General features: G+C 38.7%; 1 protein-coding gene across 7 annotated transcripts in view; it reads right to left on the bottom strand.

Annotated features, from left to right (window-relative positions):
- Nucleotides 1–19,234, bottom strand: part of WDFY4 (WDFY family member 4) — a 310,404-nt gene that overhangs the window by 104,032 nt on the left and 187,138 nt on the right. For all 7 annotated transcript variants that reach the window (XM_032266899.1, XM_032266904.1, XM_032266901.1 and 4 more), the window contains 4 exons: nt 10,175–10,252; nt 4,330–4,536; nt 2,902–2,953; nt 365–531 (listed from right to left, as the gene is read on the bottom strand). In XM_032266899.1, the coding sequence (XP_032122790.1) occupies nt 365–531; nt 2,902–2,953; nt 4,330–4,536; nt 10,175–10,252 (504 nt within the window). The remainder of the gene's footprint in view (nt 1–364; nt 532–2,901; nt 2,954–4,329; nt 4,537–10,174; nt 10,253–19,234) is intronic.

Raw genomic sequence — 19,234 nt, 5'->3', positions numbered from 1 at the left:
CAGGCAGGAGGCCAAGATGCTGAACTGCGAGAAGGTCAAGAATTCTCAACTTGAAACTTGCCTCTCAGTTTGTTACGAAGGTTGAAGTAGGACCTTAGAGCATTTTTCATTTAAGTTTGTTAGCTTGAGGTATAACTTTTAAATTTTTAGATGCAGGGTGCATAGACTTCCCTTTGCACCCATTCTCTGGGCCAACACATTTAGGAACCTAACCCTTTTTCTCACTGATTATTGTGTTGAAAGTTTTCATAGCAAATGGAAATCTCATTCCCCATGTAAATGAAGAAAGCTTTGTTTTCTCCTGTCTGACAATCTTAACAAATAACTCAAAAATCTTAAAGGACACTGCAGTGGGGTATATTACCTTTTCTTTATCAAGAAGCTCTTGTAAAATAATTTGTCTCTCCCGACACAGTTCCAAGAAGTCTTCTGAGTGCAGACTTTCGTGTAAGGCTGGGAAGAAGGTCAGCTGGGTGCAGTCCACCCCCACCTCGTCCGGCTCACTCTCAGCCTCCCTTGATGTCAGCTCATCTGCAGCAGCATAAAGGGACACACGGTGTTGACAGGAGACACCTGCCATGGTGAGAGCTGGTACACAGCACTTGCTTACGTCAGTGAGGAGCAGCAAGGCTCCAGAGCCAAGTGAAGAGTGCGGATCTCTCACTGTGCCCCTCCACTGCTTCTGGAAATGGACGCCACACATCTGGGGCACCCTGGGGTGTGGTCAAAATACCTTCCAATTGGCTCATCCTGGAGGGCCCAGCTATGCCCAGGCCTAGCTGCTCTGCCACTTCTGGTGACCACAGGACAACATTTCTAGATTCACCCTCGTTAGTCAGTAAAGCAACTCCCTAAAGGCTCAGCCACGATTTGCTTTTTCTCAACTTCACTTCATTCGCTCTTTGAATATTGCTGCTTTTTTCTAATGATAAAAACAATGTCTTTTTATTGTAAAAAAAAAAAAACTTGGAACAGATATGAAGTTGTGAGAAATAAAAGAAATCTAACCCATGTACTCAGAGATAGTGCCAACAATAAGAGCTACCATTTAGTAACTCCATTCTCTGTGACGGATATTTCTGATGACATTTTAAAATGTTTTCCCACCTAGGTTAGAGATACTCTTTCATCCTCACTTGACAAATGGAAAAATTGAAACAGGCTATTTATTTTGTAAAAGGTCATAGGCTGTCTAAGAACTAGAGGTAGAATCTGAATAAAGTCTCTCTGAGGCCAGGATCTGGTCTTTTCATCTCCAGTCTATTTGGCTCCACTATTTACAGTTTGGTCCATTTACTTCCATTATCTTTTCTGTACTTACAGGTATAAGCACATGCACATGTGCAATTTTGAACATAATAAGAACAATAATGCATTCACAGTTTTTCCTCTCTAATATTTTTTCCAATCAAGATTACATTATGAACACTTCCCAATTCTATTAAAAGTCCTTTGAACAACTTAATTGGCTTCGTAATATTCTATTATATAGCAGTTTCATACTCAACTAATCTGTCTCCTATTTTTGACAGATGAGATGTTTCTATTTCTGCACTATCACAACTGTACTATTCTGCAGTCATTTGCTTCCTGAGACAATTCTGGGTGGGTACACCTGGATCCAAGCTAAGCATGCAAGTTTGCAGATCTCCAGATCCTGCTTCTCCTCCACCTGTCCTGAGCATCACCTGTCCTGAGCATCATCTGACTGGAGCAGGCACACTTCACTTGACTACACAGCTGGCAGGCTATGGGCCATTTTTTATGTGTCGAGAAGCTCTCCTCTTTGATCTCCTCCCCACCTGGGAGTCTCACATCTAGATGAATGAAAGTGTCTGCTGCTCACAAAAACCCTCACATCTTTCCCCCATGCAGGGAGAACACTTCTGTAGGTAGAGATGCATAGGAGAGGTGGGGTGGTAAGCCACAGGGCCTTTCTTCTCCCTTGGCTGAGTTCCTTAATCAGGGTGCATACTAGAGACACCATGGAGTGAGAGGACACAGAAGCCCATGGCCATTGTCCACCAACTAATCAGTTCATGCTTTCCACCACTGCACTCTCTGCAACCCCCACCTCTGAGAGGTGGAGCAGGCAGACAATCATTTCATGTGAGGGTCATAGGGCTTGGGGTGGAGAGAAGAGAGGCAAACAGGTATCACAGTGTCATCCCATGCTCTGTGCTACAGTAAGACCCCAAATCACCTGGGGAATCAGAGCCCAGGATCCTCACTCTGGGCTTGCGTTACTGCAGACACACAAGGTAGTGAGCTCATTGCAAATCCTTTAGTCAGGAAATGAGACAAGTTTGATCAGCACTAAGAAGCAGTCACTGGTCAGGTGTGGTTGCTCGCACCTGTAATCTAAGCACTCTGGAAGGCCAAGGCTGGCAGATCACTTGAGCTTAGGAGTTGGAGACCAGCCTGGGCAATGCGGCGAAACCCCGTCTCTACAAAAAATACGAACATCATCTGGGCATTGTAGTGTGTACCTGTAATCCTAGCTACTCGGGAGGCTGGGGCAGGAGGATTATGTGAGCCCAGGAGGTTGAGGCTGCAGTGAGTTGTGATTGTGCTACTGCACTCCAGCCTAGGTGACAGCACAAGAAAACTTGTTTGGGAGCATTTTTAAGGTCTCCCTGGTATAGGAAATTGACAAGACTGTTTCTCCCCAAAAATTGTTATTGTTGCAACCTTAGTAGAAAATGCTTCTCCTAACAAGTGTCTAGGGCTGAAATAGACTTTTCTTCTTTCTGGAAGCACAGTAACAATAAAAAGAGTCTCAGGGCTGCTTACAATAACATTTTACTCTTCTAAAATATTAATTTAATATCTTTAATAAAATATTAAATAAAACCAATAATTAGCTTAATTATTAAAGGAAAAAATGGATAAACTGAATACCTTGGTTTACAGCATTTGCTTGAGAAATATGATCACTTTTGTCTTGGTTTTCCTAAAATAAGGACAGAGAAAAGAAAAATTAAATCCCAGATGCTACATATATGCTTCACCGCCCCCCCACCAATTCCAGATTGACAAACACACACATGAATGTGACCCCGTCAAATTATGCAAGACTCAGATGCAAAGGGAGAGAAACACTAAATCCTAAAGGACTACAATAAAACGCAAGTATTAATGTTCCTGAGTCAAAGGGGAAAAAACCCACAATCTTCCAGTAAGTAAGACTTACAGTAATTACCAAGGAAGATGCCAAAATGGGATTAGATAGCATCCTGGATGGCTCTGTGTGGGCCACCGTGGAGGTGTGACCAGGGGAGGCTCCAGGGCTGGACAGCGCCAGAGACCAGAGACCAGGTTTCGTGGCCAGTCCTTGGCTTTGTCACCAGCACAGTGAGCAGGCTACTTATTTTTCCTGCTTCCAATTCCTAAGAAATGTAGTGAGGGAAAATACTACCTACCACCAAACGTTTATTGACAATACGTAGAAAATATACGTGTCTACTGAATAAATGAAATATAATTTTTTCATTCGGTTTTATTAATGATTTTTAGCATGAGTAAAATATGCTGAAGTTAGAGACCCCAGAATAAACTCAACATTGTTACTCGTGATAAACGCAGAAGGAAAAATCCAGCATTCCAGTATTTGGAAGGCTGCCGTTGAGGATATTTTAAATTATGATCATTCAATGAAGACATGAAAAACTATTAATGTATTTTCTATATCTCCTACAAAATGACTCCAGCTGGCTTACTGTCTTTTAAAAGCCAAAATAGGAGTTTGGAGACACAGTTCAAGCTTCATTAGAGCAAACTCACAGGGACTACCCAGATTCTGTTGCTTGGAAAGTCAATGTTGTTTGGAACAAGTAGACGAACAGCTCAAAACTGCAGAAACAATCAAGCTCGTGAGATTTTCATCGTAAAAGTTGTTGTGGGATTCGCAGTAATGCTCATAGCAGTACGGGTGAGAACTGTCCAATAACAAGTAAGTCGTGTGCGTAGACAAGAGCCATCCCCTGACCCTTTCCAAACACTGGCATCCAGATGATTCCACAGGACTTGTGTGGACTGCAGTGCAGGGCTGTGTCCGTGACAAAGGTAAGAACCACTTACCCACTCAACATTCACTATTTAACCATTCATTCAGGCTGTAGGTATAGTGTTCCTGCTGTGTACCTAGGACGGCTAGTGATGCTTTTCTCCTCTTAAATGACATTGAGAATAAATTTTGGGACTCTCCTACGTTTAACTGTATGTGTTATCTTAGCCTGGAAAAGCAACATGCGATGGGGAAGCTCAGGAACTGCTTTCCTATCAGGCCCTACCTGGAACCAGCACCATCCCACTGCACCTGACTCCTACCTTGCACCTTCCTGGACTCAGAGCCTCCAGTGGAGATAAGCGTTTGATGCGTTTCCTCATTCGAGCTGGTCCTTCTCTCCAGTCGAGTTCCCACAGGGAACAGGGCGTGGCTTCTTCCCCCTGCCTCCACAAGCCCAACTCCCCAAAAAGCTGCTCCCGGATCTTGGCCCAGGCGTTGGCTGCCTTGATGTTGCCACATTTCCTCCTCTGGGGAGCAGAAACAAAGTCATCCTGGACACATTTGCCTTATGAGCCTTATGGGCCTGGCCCCAAACCTCCTGGGTGAATAGGTCAAGTCTCCCATGATTGTTTGAGAAAGATACTGTCTCTCTACACTCTCAGGATGTGTACAGAACCCACTGCAGTCAGGACCTCAGATCTTAAAGTTGCTCAACTTTAAGATCTCTTAATCCAAGTTAGGGGCAGAGAATGCTGTCTGCCCTTTGGCCTTCAGAGCCATGAGGCTACTGATGCTGGGCAGAAAGTTCCTGTAGCTGCTCATCAGTGTGGACTGTACGGCTATTTTACAAAATGGACATGAATCTCACCACAGTCTCATCCTTCAAAAATGAGGCTGAATGTACTTTTTCCAGTGGTCTGCACTGTGGGAATTAGCAGCTGTCAAGAAAATTGGTTGATTTGAGCAAGTCACTCCCATCTCTGGATCTCAGAATCTCTAACTAAGTGAGAGACTTGGCCTGAATGATGTCTAAGGGCCTTTCAGTCCTAAGATTATAAGATTCCAGAATGTTCAGAGATTCTAGAATGTTCATAGGAGCTAAAATCTTTCATAGTAATGCAAACAGTCCCACTTAATAGCTATGAGATTCTCACGGTTTGCATCTGTGGTCTCTGACTGTCACACTTGCTGCTAGAGTATGACTCAAACCTTTCTAAAAATACATAGATACCACAAACTGCTTTTATAGACCACATTGAAGTTTCAACCATAACCTGTCAAATAAGCAGTTCAATTCAGTTTGGACAGTAGAGTCAACTTTTCAGTATAAACTTTTGCAACTATTCAAACACTTGAGGGGATTTGTCCCAAATTTAATCTTTTCAGAAAATGGAAAGGTGAATGCTAATGACGAGAAGCATAACAACGTGAACAGGAAAGACACTCATAATCATGTGTTAGGCTGAGTCTTGCACATGCTTTATCTCATTTCCTCTACCCAGTGGTACCAGGAGTGTTTTCCATCATCTCCATGAAGATGCTAAGTCTGCAGAGGAGAAGTGCCTTCTCCAAAGCCAACAGGTGGCCAAGCAGAGATTTAAACCTGGTCTGTAGGATTCCAAAGCCTTCCTTGATGATGAGAGCTAGATTCTTTTGTGAGTGGCTGTTATTTTATGAGTTCATGGTTTCTACTAGCATTTCTAAAATACTGGAAGACTTTTAGACATAGGCCTTACAAATATTGGTCGTTTCAAATGAGTAAATTACTCTCTGAACTTGTCGGAGGCATTCCCATGAAAGCATGGCTTGGGGGCAGGGGACAGTGCTCAGCAGGTGGTTTCTGGCATTTGATGGACCTGGTCATCCATCATGTTTCTGTGAATCATCAGCAGTTCAATCTGGAGGATCTTCAAATTCCTCATCAGTCAAATGTGGTTAATAACAGTACCATAATAATAAAATAATGGGCTTCTGGAAGGATTAAATGGGACAATATTTTCAAGAGCTTAATATGGTACCTTATTCAGCTTAAGTAGTCAGTGTTATCATTGTGAATGAAGCTAATCCTATTTCAAAACAAGATCGTTTTGTTTCCCTACAGTTCTTAAATTCATACCCCAAACAGTGCTAGCATTTTATGTAGTACTCCAACTGGTTAATAAAAAACTCCAAGATGTACATCATAGCTCATGCCTCTGATCCCAGAGCTTTCGGATGCTGAGGTGGGAGAACTGCTTGAGGCCAGGAGTTTGAGACCAGCCTGGGCAACATAGCAAGACCCAGTCTCTACAAAAATTAAAGAAATAATTGGGCACATCAGTACACGACTGTACTCTCAGCTATTTGGGAGGCTGAGGCAGGAGGATCTCTTGAGCTCAGGAGTCCAAGGCTTCAGTGGGCTATGATTTATGCCACTGTACTCCAGCCTGGGCCACAAAGTAAGACCCTCCCTATCTCAAAAACAAAGGCCTCCAGAAAAATAATGACTATCCAAGTGACAATCCAAAACTTTTTACAGAGACTTGGTCACACGGAATGAACACTTGTTTGGTGGAAATATTTCAGTTCCCAGGAGATTGTAGTAAGATTTGTACATTTGCATTTGTAGTAACATATGGAGCTTCATGGAGGATGAATAATCCCAAGCTATTGGGTTGTCCAGCCTTGGCTTCAAATTAATTTTTCAAGAACATATCTCCACCCCAAGTCTCCACCTATGCAACCTGAAGATGCACAGCTGTCTGAGTCTTCAACACAGATCACACAGTTTGTCTTGAGTACCTGTAGCCAGACAATTGTGTGATCCCTGAGAGATAAGTGATTATTTAGTCCATGGTAGCAAGTTACATGTGGCCCAGGATGGAGAATGTCAGATGACTAAATAGCAAAAGTCCTGAGTTTCCAAACCTGCAAAGATGCTCTGAAATGCCCATGTTCCTGCACAGTGTAAGGCTCTCTTTCTATTCAAACCGTAGGTGGGCTAAATGCCATACTTAAGGCTCACAGACTCACAGGCAGGGATTCTATTATGCTGGGGGACAACTACAATTTCTTTTTTTTTTTTTTTTCAGAGACAAGGTCTTTTGCTCTGTCATACAGGCTAGAAGGCTAGAAGGCAGTGGCATGATCATAGTTCACTGTAACCTGTAACCTTCAACACCTGGGCTCAAGCAATCTTCCTACCCCAGCCTCCCAAGTACCTGGGATTAAAGGTGTCACCATGCCTGGCTAATGTCTTTTTAACTATTATTTTTTTAAGAGATGGGGTCTTGCTATGTTGTCCAGGCTGGTCTTGAACTCCTGGCCTCAAACAATCCTCTTGCCCAGCCTCTCGAAGTACTGGGATTACAGGCCTGAGCCACCACACTTGACTGGCTATAATTTTTTAATCACAGCAACCCTTGGATAGCAACACTTAGATTAACATTTGGAAACCCAGCCCTTCCCTACTTTCAGTCTCTGCTGCTTCCGTGGGGTTGACCAGGCTTCGGAGATGAATACTTCACCTGAGTCTCTATAATCTGAGTTGTCTGAATGGTTACAGGATGGGCTGATAGACACCACCCCCTAGGGCTGGGAATGGCACCCTCAGGAGCTCACACAGAGGAAGCAGAGCATGGAACTTGATCCAGTGCTGCTTGAAACCTGCATTTCCCTGGATTCTTCAGTAAAACAAAACATTTTCTTTGTTGCCTATGGCAGTATGAGTTGAGCTTCCAATATTTGCATCTGAGAGAGCTGTGACAAATACTCAATGAGTAGATAGAGACCGAACCAGAAGTGGAAACTAGAGGCCCTGGAAGAGAAAGGGATAGAAGACAGTGGCCATTTCTAGTCTTCAGGCGTCTCACAAAGAACTCCGACCAGTAAAGACTGTGTAGTCAGGATAAGTCATTTCTTCAAATTATAATGAAGATTCAGTATAAGAACTGGATGGCCTAAGTATGTAACAGACAGAGCAAGAGAGGCTGGGCCACAGAGAAAAGAATGCAGATAACGCGGACAAGGCAAAGGGGAATCTTTGGGCCAGACTGTAGAGGCCACGTTTTGCCAGAACTTCTTCACCAAAAAGAAATTTGGCTGATAAACTATTTGAATTGCAAGATTTTCTGTTGAGATATTAATGGGATATAACGATGTTCTGGGTAACTTCCAGAGCACGAGGCAATGACGCCTTGTGGTGCCAGGGGCTGCTGTCATCTCCAGTCACCTCTCAGTTGTGGGTAAAGTGCCCAGTTAGACAAGTCTTGCCTGGTGTGTTACTGGCTGGCCTGTGGGCAGAGGCCCTTGAATCTCCTCTTCTTCGGAGGGCCTCATTGGGTGCACCTGGGAGAAGCTGTCCTCAAAGAACATGGCAGATTTCTCAAGCCTGATCTCTGTCCAGAGTTTGGACCTGACTTCTGGAAGTGGACTGCGCCTTTGTTGGGAAAGCATACTGCCCCTTAGAAAAGTAGGGCAATGGTCCACATCCCATTATCTCTGGCAGATGGTTATTATATCTGCACTTTTCCAAATATCAAAACCACCTGTCTTTAATATTTAAATACTTAGAAAGTATCCTTGTGGATTAGCTTCCAAATACTGATTTTATCAAAAATACCTCAATCAACACGAAAACTGCACAACTTTCTCAAGTCCCTTCTGAACTCCAGTCAGCCCTGCTGCTGAAGATGAGACAGGCTAACCTTCCAGGTGGCTGGATTCCTTTCTTCTGGGCTTGAAGCCTCTGCTGAAGGAGTCCCATTCTTCCCACGCAAACCTATAATCTCATAAATTTCAAAAGAATTTCACGAAGTACCCTAGGGCACCTCTCTGGGCTGTAACTGTATCTCCCAGGCACTCTAGATCACATACCAATTCGGAAGTTTAGATAAACCGCATCCTCGGTCTCAAAACGGTGGAGTGGTGATGAGGATGTCCACCAATAAAGGATGCAATCCTGTAAGATTCCTCTTATTTGTCCCTCAATGGGAATTAAATTTGTCAACCATATTGCTAGTCTTGAGTGAAATCTGTCAATCCCTGTGGTAGGTCCTTGATGTGTAATGGTTTGTCCAATAGGCACAGATGACACCCAAATAAGCCAGCAAGGCCCCCTACCCAGCTATGCAACACAGTCAGCAATGTTGGAGTGGGGTAGGTGCCCACAGAGAAAACCCTTGTCCAACCACAGGGTCTGTGAAAAACCAGCTTGTGCACTCAGAGAAACTAGAGATGCCTGCTGGTCCCTCTGACCATCACAGTCATGAGCACATCCTGTACACACCAAACCTCCTTTCTCACAAGTGTCCTGTCTGATAAGCTGTTGCTCCCATCACTCATGAGAGCCTAGGAGGCTATGTTGCTAGGTTGTGTGTTTCTGGGGTGCAGGCTGCACATCCATGAATGGGTCTTTCCGGAGCATGTTGTGGGCTTCTATGGGGGAAATTAGGGCAACTCAGCTTCAGATGATTAGTGTCTCTTCTGTTTCCTGGCACTGGGCACCATGTTTCAGCCTTCCTGATCTGCAGCCCACACGGGGCACACTAATGGCTCCTTACACCCAATCACTCCTTTCCCAGTGGGGGAACATCCTATTATTGAGCTCATCATGTTTTCTGGGCATTTCTTTACTCTGAGTTTCATCTATAAGTTTCAAATATCTTCAAGACACAGGAGTATCTTTTTATACCTCACAGTGACTTTGGGACAAAGAAATTGTTGAGTAAATAATATATTCAACAGGGTTTTAAGACTGCATGATGTGTTCTATTTTAGCAATATGCTAATTTTTTGTTAATAACAGTAACACCAAATAAAAATAAACTTCTTAACTATTCTATAACCACACATGGAGTATCCATTTCCTATCAGCCACAAGTCTGTGTGCTTCACACTTGCTCTTAAATCTTCACAGGTAGGAGAAATTATTCCAGCTTACAGATAAGCACACAGAGGCTAGAACCCAGTCATAGGAAGGGGCAGACTTAGAATTCAAAACCCTAAATGCAATGGGTTGCCTTATCAATGGCAACCCATTGCATTTAGGATAAAATGAAAAACACCAATGCAGTGCAAGCCTGATGGGCAATCCAGAACTTAAACTGAAAGCCCTTGAGATTATTTTTCAGTTTCAAGGTGGATTCCAGCTTACTATATAGAGAAAGCCTGTGTTTTGTTTCTTACCTGCACATGGTCTTTGTATAAAGATGCATATAGTTCTTGTCCTCTTCTTCTGTAGTTCTCTATACATGACACAAAATCCTGGAGAAAGGAGAAAACAAGTCACAGCTTAATGATAGTTGTGATTTTATTTTATTTTGCTATATTTTTTGAGACCAGGTCTCTGTCTGTCACCCAGGATGGAGTGCAGTGGTACAATCTCAGCTCACTGCAGCCTCCACCTCCTGGGCTCAAGTGAATCTTCTGCCTTAGTCTCCCAAGTAGCTGGGATTACAGGCACCCACCACCATGCCTGGCTAATTTTTGTATTTTTAGTAGAGACAGGCTTCATCATGTTGGCCAGGCTGGTCTTGAACTCCTGACCTCAGATGATCCACCTGCCTTGTCATCCCAAAGTGCTGGGATTAGAGGCGTGAGCAATAGTTGTGATTTTAGATAAGAACTTCTCTATACTGATGAATTGATAGAGGAAATAATGGTTGCAGAATTTGTTGGTCAATTGGATTCATATAAATACAGGCTTCACCTATGCTGACACACTCACATATGAATACATTCACATATATGTTTAAGGCTTGCTTCCATCTCCATCTATGATGAGCTAGTTTGCAGCTCAACCTTCCTCCTAAGAATGACTGAAAAGACAGAGATTTGAACAATCTACTTTAAGACAGCAGAGAGCTACCAAGAGAGCTGAGATTTGAGGAGCCAAGATTCTGAAGAGGAACTCACTGAGTTATTACTGCTATTAACAAAAATGCCCAACATTTTTGCTTTTTTATATTTCTTGGACTTTGAGATATATGCAAATTTTCAAATAGGTCAAGGGGCTGGGAAGCTGAGGCAACAAAACAAACTTTGGTAAATTCAAAAGAATAGACATAATACAAAGCATGTCTTTTAATCACAATGGAACACATTTTGAAATCAACTATCCCAAAGAAATTTGACAAACTCAAAAATAAGTGTAGATTAAAAAAATGTGTTCCTAAGTAACTAATGGGTCAAAGAAGAAATCAAAAGGGAACTTTCTGAGATGAATAAAAATAAAGACACAACATACCAAAACACAGGCTATAACTAAAGCAGAGCACAGTGGGAAACTCATAGCTGTAAATGCCAGTATTCGGAAAAAAAGAAATACCTTAAATCAATATCTGAAACTTAAGAAACTGGGGGAAAAAAAGAGAAAACTAAATCTTAAGCAAACAGAGGAAGGGGGAAAATAAATATTAATGCAGAAAGTAATGAATTACTGAATAGAATAACAATAAATAAAATTAATTAAACCAAAATCCGGTACTTTGGAAAGATTGACAGAATTGGTGGTCTTTATCTAGGTTAATAAAGAAAAAAGAGAAAAGGCTTAAATTAATATACTAGGATCAGAAATGAAAGAGGAGACATTACTACTGACCTTACTGAATTTTTTCAAAGGATTATAAAAAATACTATAAACAATTTTATGCCAATAAATTAAATAGCTTAGATTATATGAACCAAGTCCTAGAAAGACACACCTTGCCAAAATTGACTCAAGAAGAAACTGACAATTGGAATAGACCAATAACAAGAAAATAAATTGAATTAGTAAAACAACAACATTGGCAAAACCTACCCCCAAGGAAAAGCCCACACCAGACCCTGATAGCTTCACTGCTGAATCTTAACCACCACTTAGTGAAGCATTAACAGTAGTTTTTCAAAAACTCTTCCAAGAATTAGAAGAGGACGGGACACTTACCAACAAGTTTTATGAAACCAGTTATTACACTGATACAGAAAACAGACAAAGGTTTCACAAGAGAACTACAGACCAATCTCTCATATAAATATGAATATAGAAATCCTCAACAAAATATCAGCAAACTGAGTCCAGCAACATACAAAAGAATTACATACCATGACCAAGTGAGATTTAGCCTAGTAATGCAGAGTTGGCTTAACAACTGAAAATAATTAATGTATTACACCACAAAATAGAACAAATAACAGAAACCACATAATCATTTCAACAGACACTGAAAAAAATGGACATAAATCTAAGACTCTTTTATGACAAAACGAAAAGTCAACCAACTGGGGGAAAAAAGAATTTTCTGAATCGCATAAAAGGTAACTACAAAAAGTCCACAGGCAACATTACACAACATTATACTTGCTGGTGAAGGACTGAATGTTCCTTAACATCAGGAACAAGACAGGATGTCCACTCTCAACACTTCTAGACAGCGATGTATTGAAGGTTCTAGACAGGACAACTAGGCAAGGAAAAGAAATAAAAGGCAACCAAATTGAAAGAGAAGAAAAACATTTTTTTCACAGACAGTAGGATTCTATATATAGAAAATTCCAAATAATTCATAAAAGAACTACTAGAACCAATAAATGAATTAAACAAAGTTTCAATGTACAAGATCAAAACACATAAATCCACCACTAATTATTAACACTAATTAGTGTTCCTATACACCACTAATGAACAATCCAAAAAATAAATTAAGAAAGCAATTCCACTTATAACATCATCAAAAGAATGAAATGCCTAGGAATACATTTAACCAAGGTGAAAAACTTGTACGTTGATAACAACAAAACATTGCTCAAATAAATTTTTAAAGACTTCAATTAATAGAAAGACATCCCATGTTGATGATAACACTATCTCATATTGTTAAAATGTCAATTCTACATAACATCATCTACAGAATTAACAATCCCTATCAAATTCCAATGACCCTTTTTGCAAAAATTGAAAAACCAATCCTCCAGATCATATGAAATTACAAGGGACCCCCAAAACCAAACCAATATTTTAAAAAAAGAGAATGTAGAAAGACTTATAGCTCCTGATTTCAAAACTTATTTCAAAGCAATGGTAACCAAGGCAGTGCAGCACCAGCATAAGAATAGAAATACAGATCAAAGAAAAGAAATTGAGAGTCCAAAAATAAAACAATTTGCCTTTGTTCAATTTTGTTTTTACAAAGGTGCCAAAACTATTCAATGGGGATGGAACAGTCTTTTTAACAAATGGTGAGGGAAAGCTAAATAGCCATATGCAAAATAAATAAAATTAAACCTTTACCTTATAACAGACAAAAATAACTAAAATGAAACAAAAACCTGAATATAAGAGCTAAAACTATAAAACTCTTAGAAGGAAACTTGAAAGTAAATCTGCATGATCTCAGATTTGGCATTTGTCAGATTTAGACTTGACACCAAAAGCATAAGCAACAATGAAAAGTGTTATGGTTAGGCTTTGTGTTCCCGCTCAAATCTCATCTCGAATTGTAATCCCCCAAATCCCCATAATTTCCACATGTCAAGGAGGAGGCCAGGTGGAGGCAGTTGAATCATGGGTTGGTTTCCCCCCATGCTATTCTTGTGATAGTGAGTGAGTTCTCATGAGATCTGATGGTTTATAAGGAGCTCTTCCCCACTTTGCTCAGGACTTCTCCTTCCCACCACCTTGTGAAGAAGGTGTCTTGGTTCTTCTTCACCTTCTGCCATGATTGTAAGTTTCCTGAGGCCTCCCAAGCCATGCAGAACTGTAAGTCAATTAAACCTTTTTTCTTTATAAATTACGCAGTCTTGGGCAGTTCTTTACAGCAGTATGAAAATGGACTAATACAAAAAGAATAAATTGGACTTCACCAAAACTAAAAATTTGTGCTTCAAAAGACACTATCATGAAAGTAAAAAGAAGACCCCCAGAAGGAAAGAAAATATTTATAAATTACATGTTTGATAAGGTACTCACATCTAGGATATATAAAAAATACTTAGAAATCAATAACCAAAAGAAAAATAACCCAATTTAAAAAGGGACACTGGATCCAAAAATATCCTGCTCTTTGAGGAAGATATTAAAATGGCTAATAAGCAGGTAAAAAGGTGCTTAGTTCCATTTGTCATCAGAGAAATAAAAATTAAAGCTCACAACAAGACCAATGAGATAGTCAACCAAGTAGGATGGTTAGAATCAAAATTTTAGATAATATAACAAGTTTTATTGAGAATATGGATAAATTGAAACTCTAATACACTGTTGGTAGGAACGTAAAATGATGTAGAACTTTGGAAAACATTCTGAAAGTTATTTGAATGATTAAATAAAATCCTGCTATCAATTCAGCAATTCCATTCTCAGGTATACACCCAAGATAAAAATTGTGTCCAACAAAAAACTTATACATGAATGATTACAGCAATATTATTCATAATAGCCAAAAGTTGGAAACAACCTAAATGTCCATCAACTGATGAACAGATAAACAAAACATGGTGTGTCTATATGATGGCATATTATTTAGCCATAAAAAAAGAATGCTGTATTGACACATGCTATAACATACATGAGCCTTAAAAACAACATCCCAAGTGAAAGAAGCTAATTTGAAAAGCCCACATATTACATGATTCCATTTATATGAAATGCTTATAGAGTAAGTATATTAGTGATTTCTTAGGACTAGAGGGATAGGGGCTAGAAGAGTGATAGCTAAGGAGTATGGAGTATTGGCCAGGCGCAGTGGCTCATGCCCGTAATCCCAGCACTTTGGGAGGACGAGGCAGAGGGATCATGAGGTCAGGAGATAGAGATCATCTTGGCCATGGTGAAACCCCGTCTCTACTAAAATACAAAAAATAAGTTGGGCATCATGGCACGTGCCTGTAGTCCCAGCTGCTTAAGAAGCTGAGTCAGGGGAAGTGGTTGAATCAGGGAGAAGGAGGTTGCAGTGAGCTGAGATTGTGCCACTGCACTCCAGGCTGGTGAAAGAGCAGGACTCCATAAAAAAAAATAGAGAGTATTTTTTTGAGGTTATAAAGTGTTATAAAATTGATTACTATGATGGTTGCACATATTTGGGAATATACTATAAACCAGCAGTCTTCAACTTTTTTGGCACCAGAGACTGGTTTTGTGGGAGACAATTTTTCCATGAACTGGGGGTAAGGAGTTGGGGAGGATGGTTTCAGAATGATTCAAGCACATTATGTTTATTGTGCACTTTATTTCTATTATTATTACACTGTAATACCTAATGAAATAATTATATATCTCACTATAAAATAGAATCAGTGGGAACCTTGAGCCATTTCCCTGCAACTAGATGGTCCCATCTGGGGGTGATGGGAGACAGTGACAGATCATCAGGCATTAGATTCTCATAAGGAGAACACAACCTCAATCACTTACATGTGCAGTTCACAATAGGGTTTGTGCTCCTATGAGAATCTAATGCCACCACTTATCCAATAGAAGGCAGAGCTCAGGTACCGGTCCATGGCTTGGGGGTTGACAGTCCCTGCTATAAACCATTAAATTGTTTATTTTAAATAAGTGAATTGTATGTTATATGAATTATATATAAGTAATCTGCTTATTAAACAAATATTTAGGGAAAAAATAAGATCCAGAGTCCCATGACATTGACTCACATCAAGAACCAGGAAAATCTTAAACTGAAAAGAAGACAATCAACAGATGTGAACGGTGAGATAACAGAAATGTTAGAACTATTTGACAAAGATTTTTAAAGCAGCCATCATAAAAATGCTTCAACAACTACAAACTAAAAACATTCTGAAACAAATTTTTAAAAAATTAGGGAGTCTCTGTTAATAAATAGAATATGTTATCAGAGAAATAGAAGATATAAAGAGGAACCCAATGTAAATTTTAGAACTAAAAATACAACAAAAGAGCTCAATGGATGAACTCAACAGCAGAATTCAAGGGACAAAGGAAAAAATCAGTGAACTGGAAAATAGAACAATAGCAAGTAGCTATTCTGAACAACAGTGAGAAAGTGGAATGGGAAAAATGGACAAAGTCTTAGCAACCTATAGGACTATAACAAAAGATTTAACCTTTGTGTCATCAGAATATCAGAAAGAAAGGGTAAAGCAGGTGGTGCCTAAAACTTACTCAAATAAATAATGGCTGAAAAAAATCCCCCAAATGGCAAAAGACATAAACCTACAGGCTTCAGAAGCAAAGCAAATTCCAAACAAGACAGCCCTGTGGAAATCCATGTCAAGACACATCATAGGCAGACCTCTGAAAACTAGCACAAAGAAAAACCTCTTAAACAGAGCAGGAGAGAAACAACGCCTCGCCTACAGAGGAAAGTCTTTAAATAATAGTGATTTTTTTTTTATCAGAAGCCATGGAGGCAAGAAAGAAGTGGCACAATATTTCTCAAGTGCTGAAAATAAAAAACTGTCAACACAGTATCTTATATCCAGAAGAAATACCCCTTTGAATGAAAGGGTAAATTAAGATATTCTAAGATAAAGGAAAATTAAGAGAATTTGTCACCACCAGAGCTACCCTATAAGAATAGTTAAACAGAAGATAAATGATAAAGAAGGAATCTTAAAACACCAGGAAGAAAAAAGGAATATAGCAAGCAACAGAAATATGAATGTATACAATATACATTCTTTTCCTCTTGAGACTTCTAAATTATTGGTGATGGTTAAAACAAAAATTATAACACTGTCTGATGTGATTTTAAATGAGTTTTGAGAAAATATTTAAAACTATTACATTATAAATGGAGGATAATTCCTCCATTTATTTAAAAAGCTACACAAAGAGGTACACTCAAAATACAATAAAGAAATCAAAATTTAATTCGAAAAAATTTTCAAGTAACTCACATTGGTATACAACTTGACCCAACAACAAGATAACACACATTCTTTTCAATTGCTCACAAAACATACACCAAGATAAACTACATCTCTGGCTATAAAAATTTAAAAAAAAATTAAAATAAATAAAAACATGCAGAATGTATCCTCTACACATGATGAAATCAAACTAGAAATCAGTAACAAAAAGATAAGAAATCCTCAAACTCTTAGGAACTAACAATAAACTTTCGAATAATCCATGTCAAAAAAGAAGTCTCTAAGTAAGTTTTTTAAAAAATACATTAACTTTAATAAAATTGAAATAGAAAATATCAAAATTTGTGTTATGTAGCTAAATCACTACTGAGAGGAAAATATGTGGCAAAAATGCATAATTGGAAAAGAATAAAATTATGTTATAAACTGAATGTTTGTGTCCCCCTCAAAATTCGTATGTTGAAGTCCTAACTCCCAACATAATAATGGTATTAGGAGGTGGGGCATTTGGGAAGTAATTTGGTTTGATGCAGCCATGGGGTAGACCCCCATGATGGTATTACTGTCTTCATAGGAAAAAAAAAAGACATCAGAGCTTTCTCTCTCCACCATGTGAGCATACAGCAAGAAGGTAGCCTTCAGTAAGCCTGGAGGGAAGCCTTCACCAGAAGAAAATTAGCCAGTGCCTGGCTCTTGGACTTCCCAGCCTGTAGAACTGTCAGAAATAAGCCAGCCTGTGAGTAGTAACTTGTAATAACAGCCTGAACTAATAAGACAAATTCTCAAATAAATAATCTAAATTTCTACTTAAGGAACTAGAAAAAAAGTAAAAAACCCAAAGCAAGCAGAGAGAAAGTCATAATAAAGAGCAGAAATCAATGAAATTAAAAAGAGAAAGACAGAAAAATAATTGAAACCAAAACCTGTTGTTTGGAGAGACAAAATTTACAAAGCTTTAGAAACACTGACATAGATGAAAAAAGAAATGACACAAACTGCAATTCTCAAAAATGAAACAGGGGCTATTGCTACCAACCTGGCAGACATAAAAAAAATAAGATAATACCATGAACTGTACACACATAAATGTGACAATTTAGACGAAATGGATAAATTCTTTACCAAACACAAACTACCATGACTCATCCAATATATGATAGATCATTGGCATAGACTTATAGATGTTATAAAATCTAAATTCACAGTTTTCTATGTCTCACAAAATAAATTTCCATATCCACATTTTTTCACTTGTGGATTTTATTAAAAATTTAGGAAAGAATTAAAATCAAATTTATAAAATATCATCTAGAAAATAGAGGAGATATTTTCCAGTTAGTTTTAGTTTTAGCAACAGTCTGACAAGAAAACCAGACAAACAGTATGAAAAAAGAGAAAACTATTTTTTCATGAATAGGTGCAAAATTTCTTATATTAGCAAATGGAATTCAAGAACACTCAAAAACACTGATATACGATGGCCAAGTGGGATTTATTCCAGGAATGCAAATCTGACAAATATCCAAAAAGTAATCAATCAATCAAATTCACCATTTTAGCAGGTTAAAGAAGAAAATCACATGGTCATATCAAGGGATATAGAATAACATTTGATACAATTTAACACCTATTCATGATAAAACTCTCAGTAAACTAGGAATAGATAGGAATATTTTTAATTTGATAAAGAGCATCTATAAAAACTCTATAGCTAACATCCTATTTAGTGATAAATGATACTTTTCCTCTAAGATTAGTATAAAGCAAAGATGTCTGCTTTCACTGCTTTTTTCAATATAGTGCTAGAAGTTCTATTCAGCGCAACAAGGCAAGAAAAAAAGTAAAAGCCATATACATTTAAAAAAAAAAAAGAAAGAAAAAAACTGTTCCTATTTATAGATGCCCTGATTGTGGTGAATTCCTAAGGTATTTACAACAAAGCAAAACAAAACAAAACTCAATAAGGTAAATACTCAAGGTATTTACAAAAAGTTTTGTGGTCACAGGGTATAAGATCAACATACACATATTAACTGTATTTCAAAATATTGGCAATGAACACATGGATGCTAAAATAAAAAACATAATTTTCAATTTCTCAAAAATAATGAAATACCTAAGAGTAAATCTCATAAAACACATGTAGGATGCACATATTGAAAACTATGAAGTAAATAAAAGAAGATCTAAATAAAGGGAAAAACATATGTTCATGAATTGGAAGACTCAACATACAAACATGTCATTTCTTCTCAAACTGCTAAGTATTTTCAATAAAATTCTATTAAAATACTAGCAAGACTTTTTCTAGATAAAAACAAGATTATTTCTAAAATTAATATCAACTGGAAAAGGAATTAGGAGATTTAAAACAACTTTGAAGTTGGGCGTGGTGGCTCATGCCTGTAATCCCAG

This window comes from Sapajus apella, unplaced genomic scaffold (assembly GCF_009761245.1).
Source record: "Sapajus apella isolate SASKATOON/1434 unplaced genomic scaffold, GSC_monkey_1.0 scaffold161, whole genome shotgun sequence".
In the NCBI taxonomy this organism is placed as follows: domain Eukaryota; kingdom Metazoa; phylum Chordata; class Mammalia; order Primates; family Cebidae; genus Sapajus; species Sapajus apella.
This window is presented reverse-complemented; position numbering and strand designations above follow the sequence as displayed.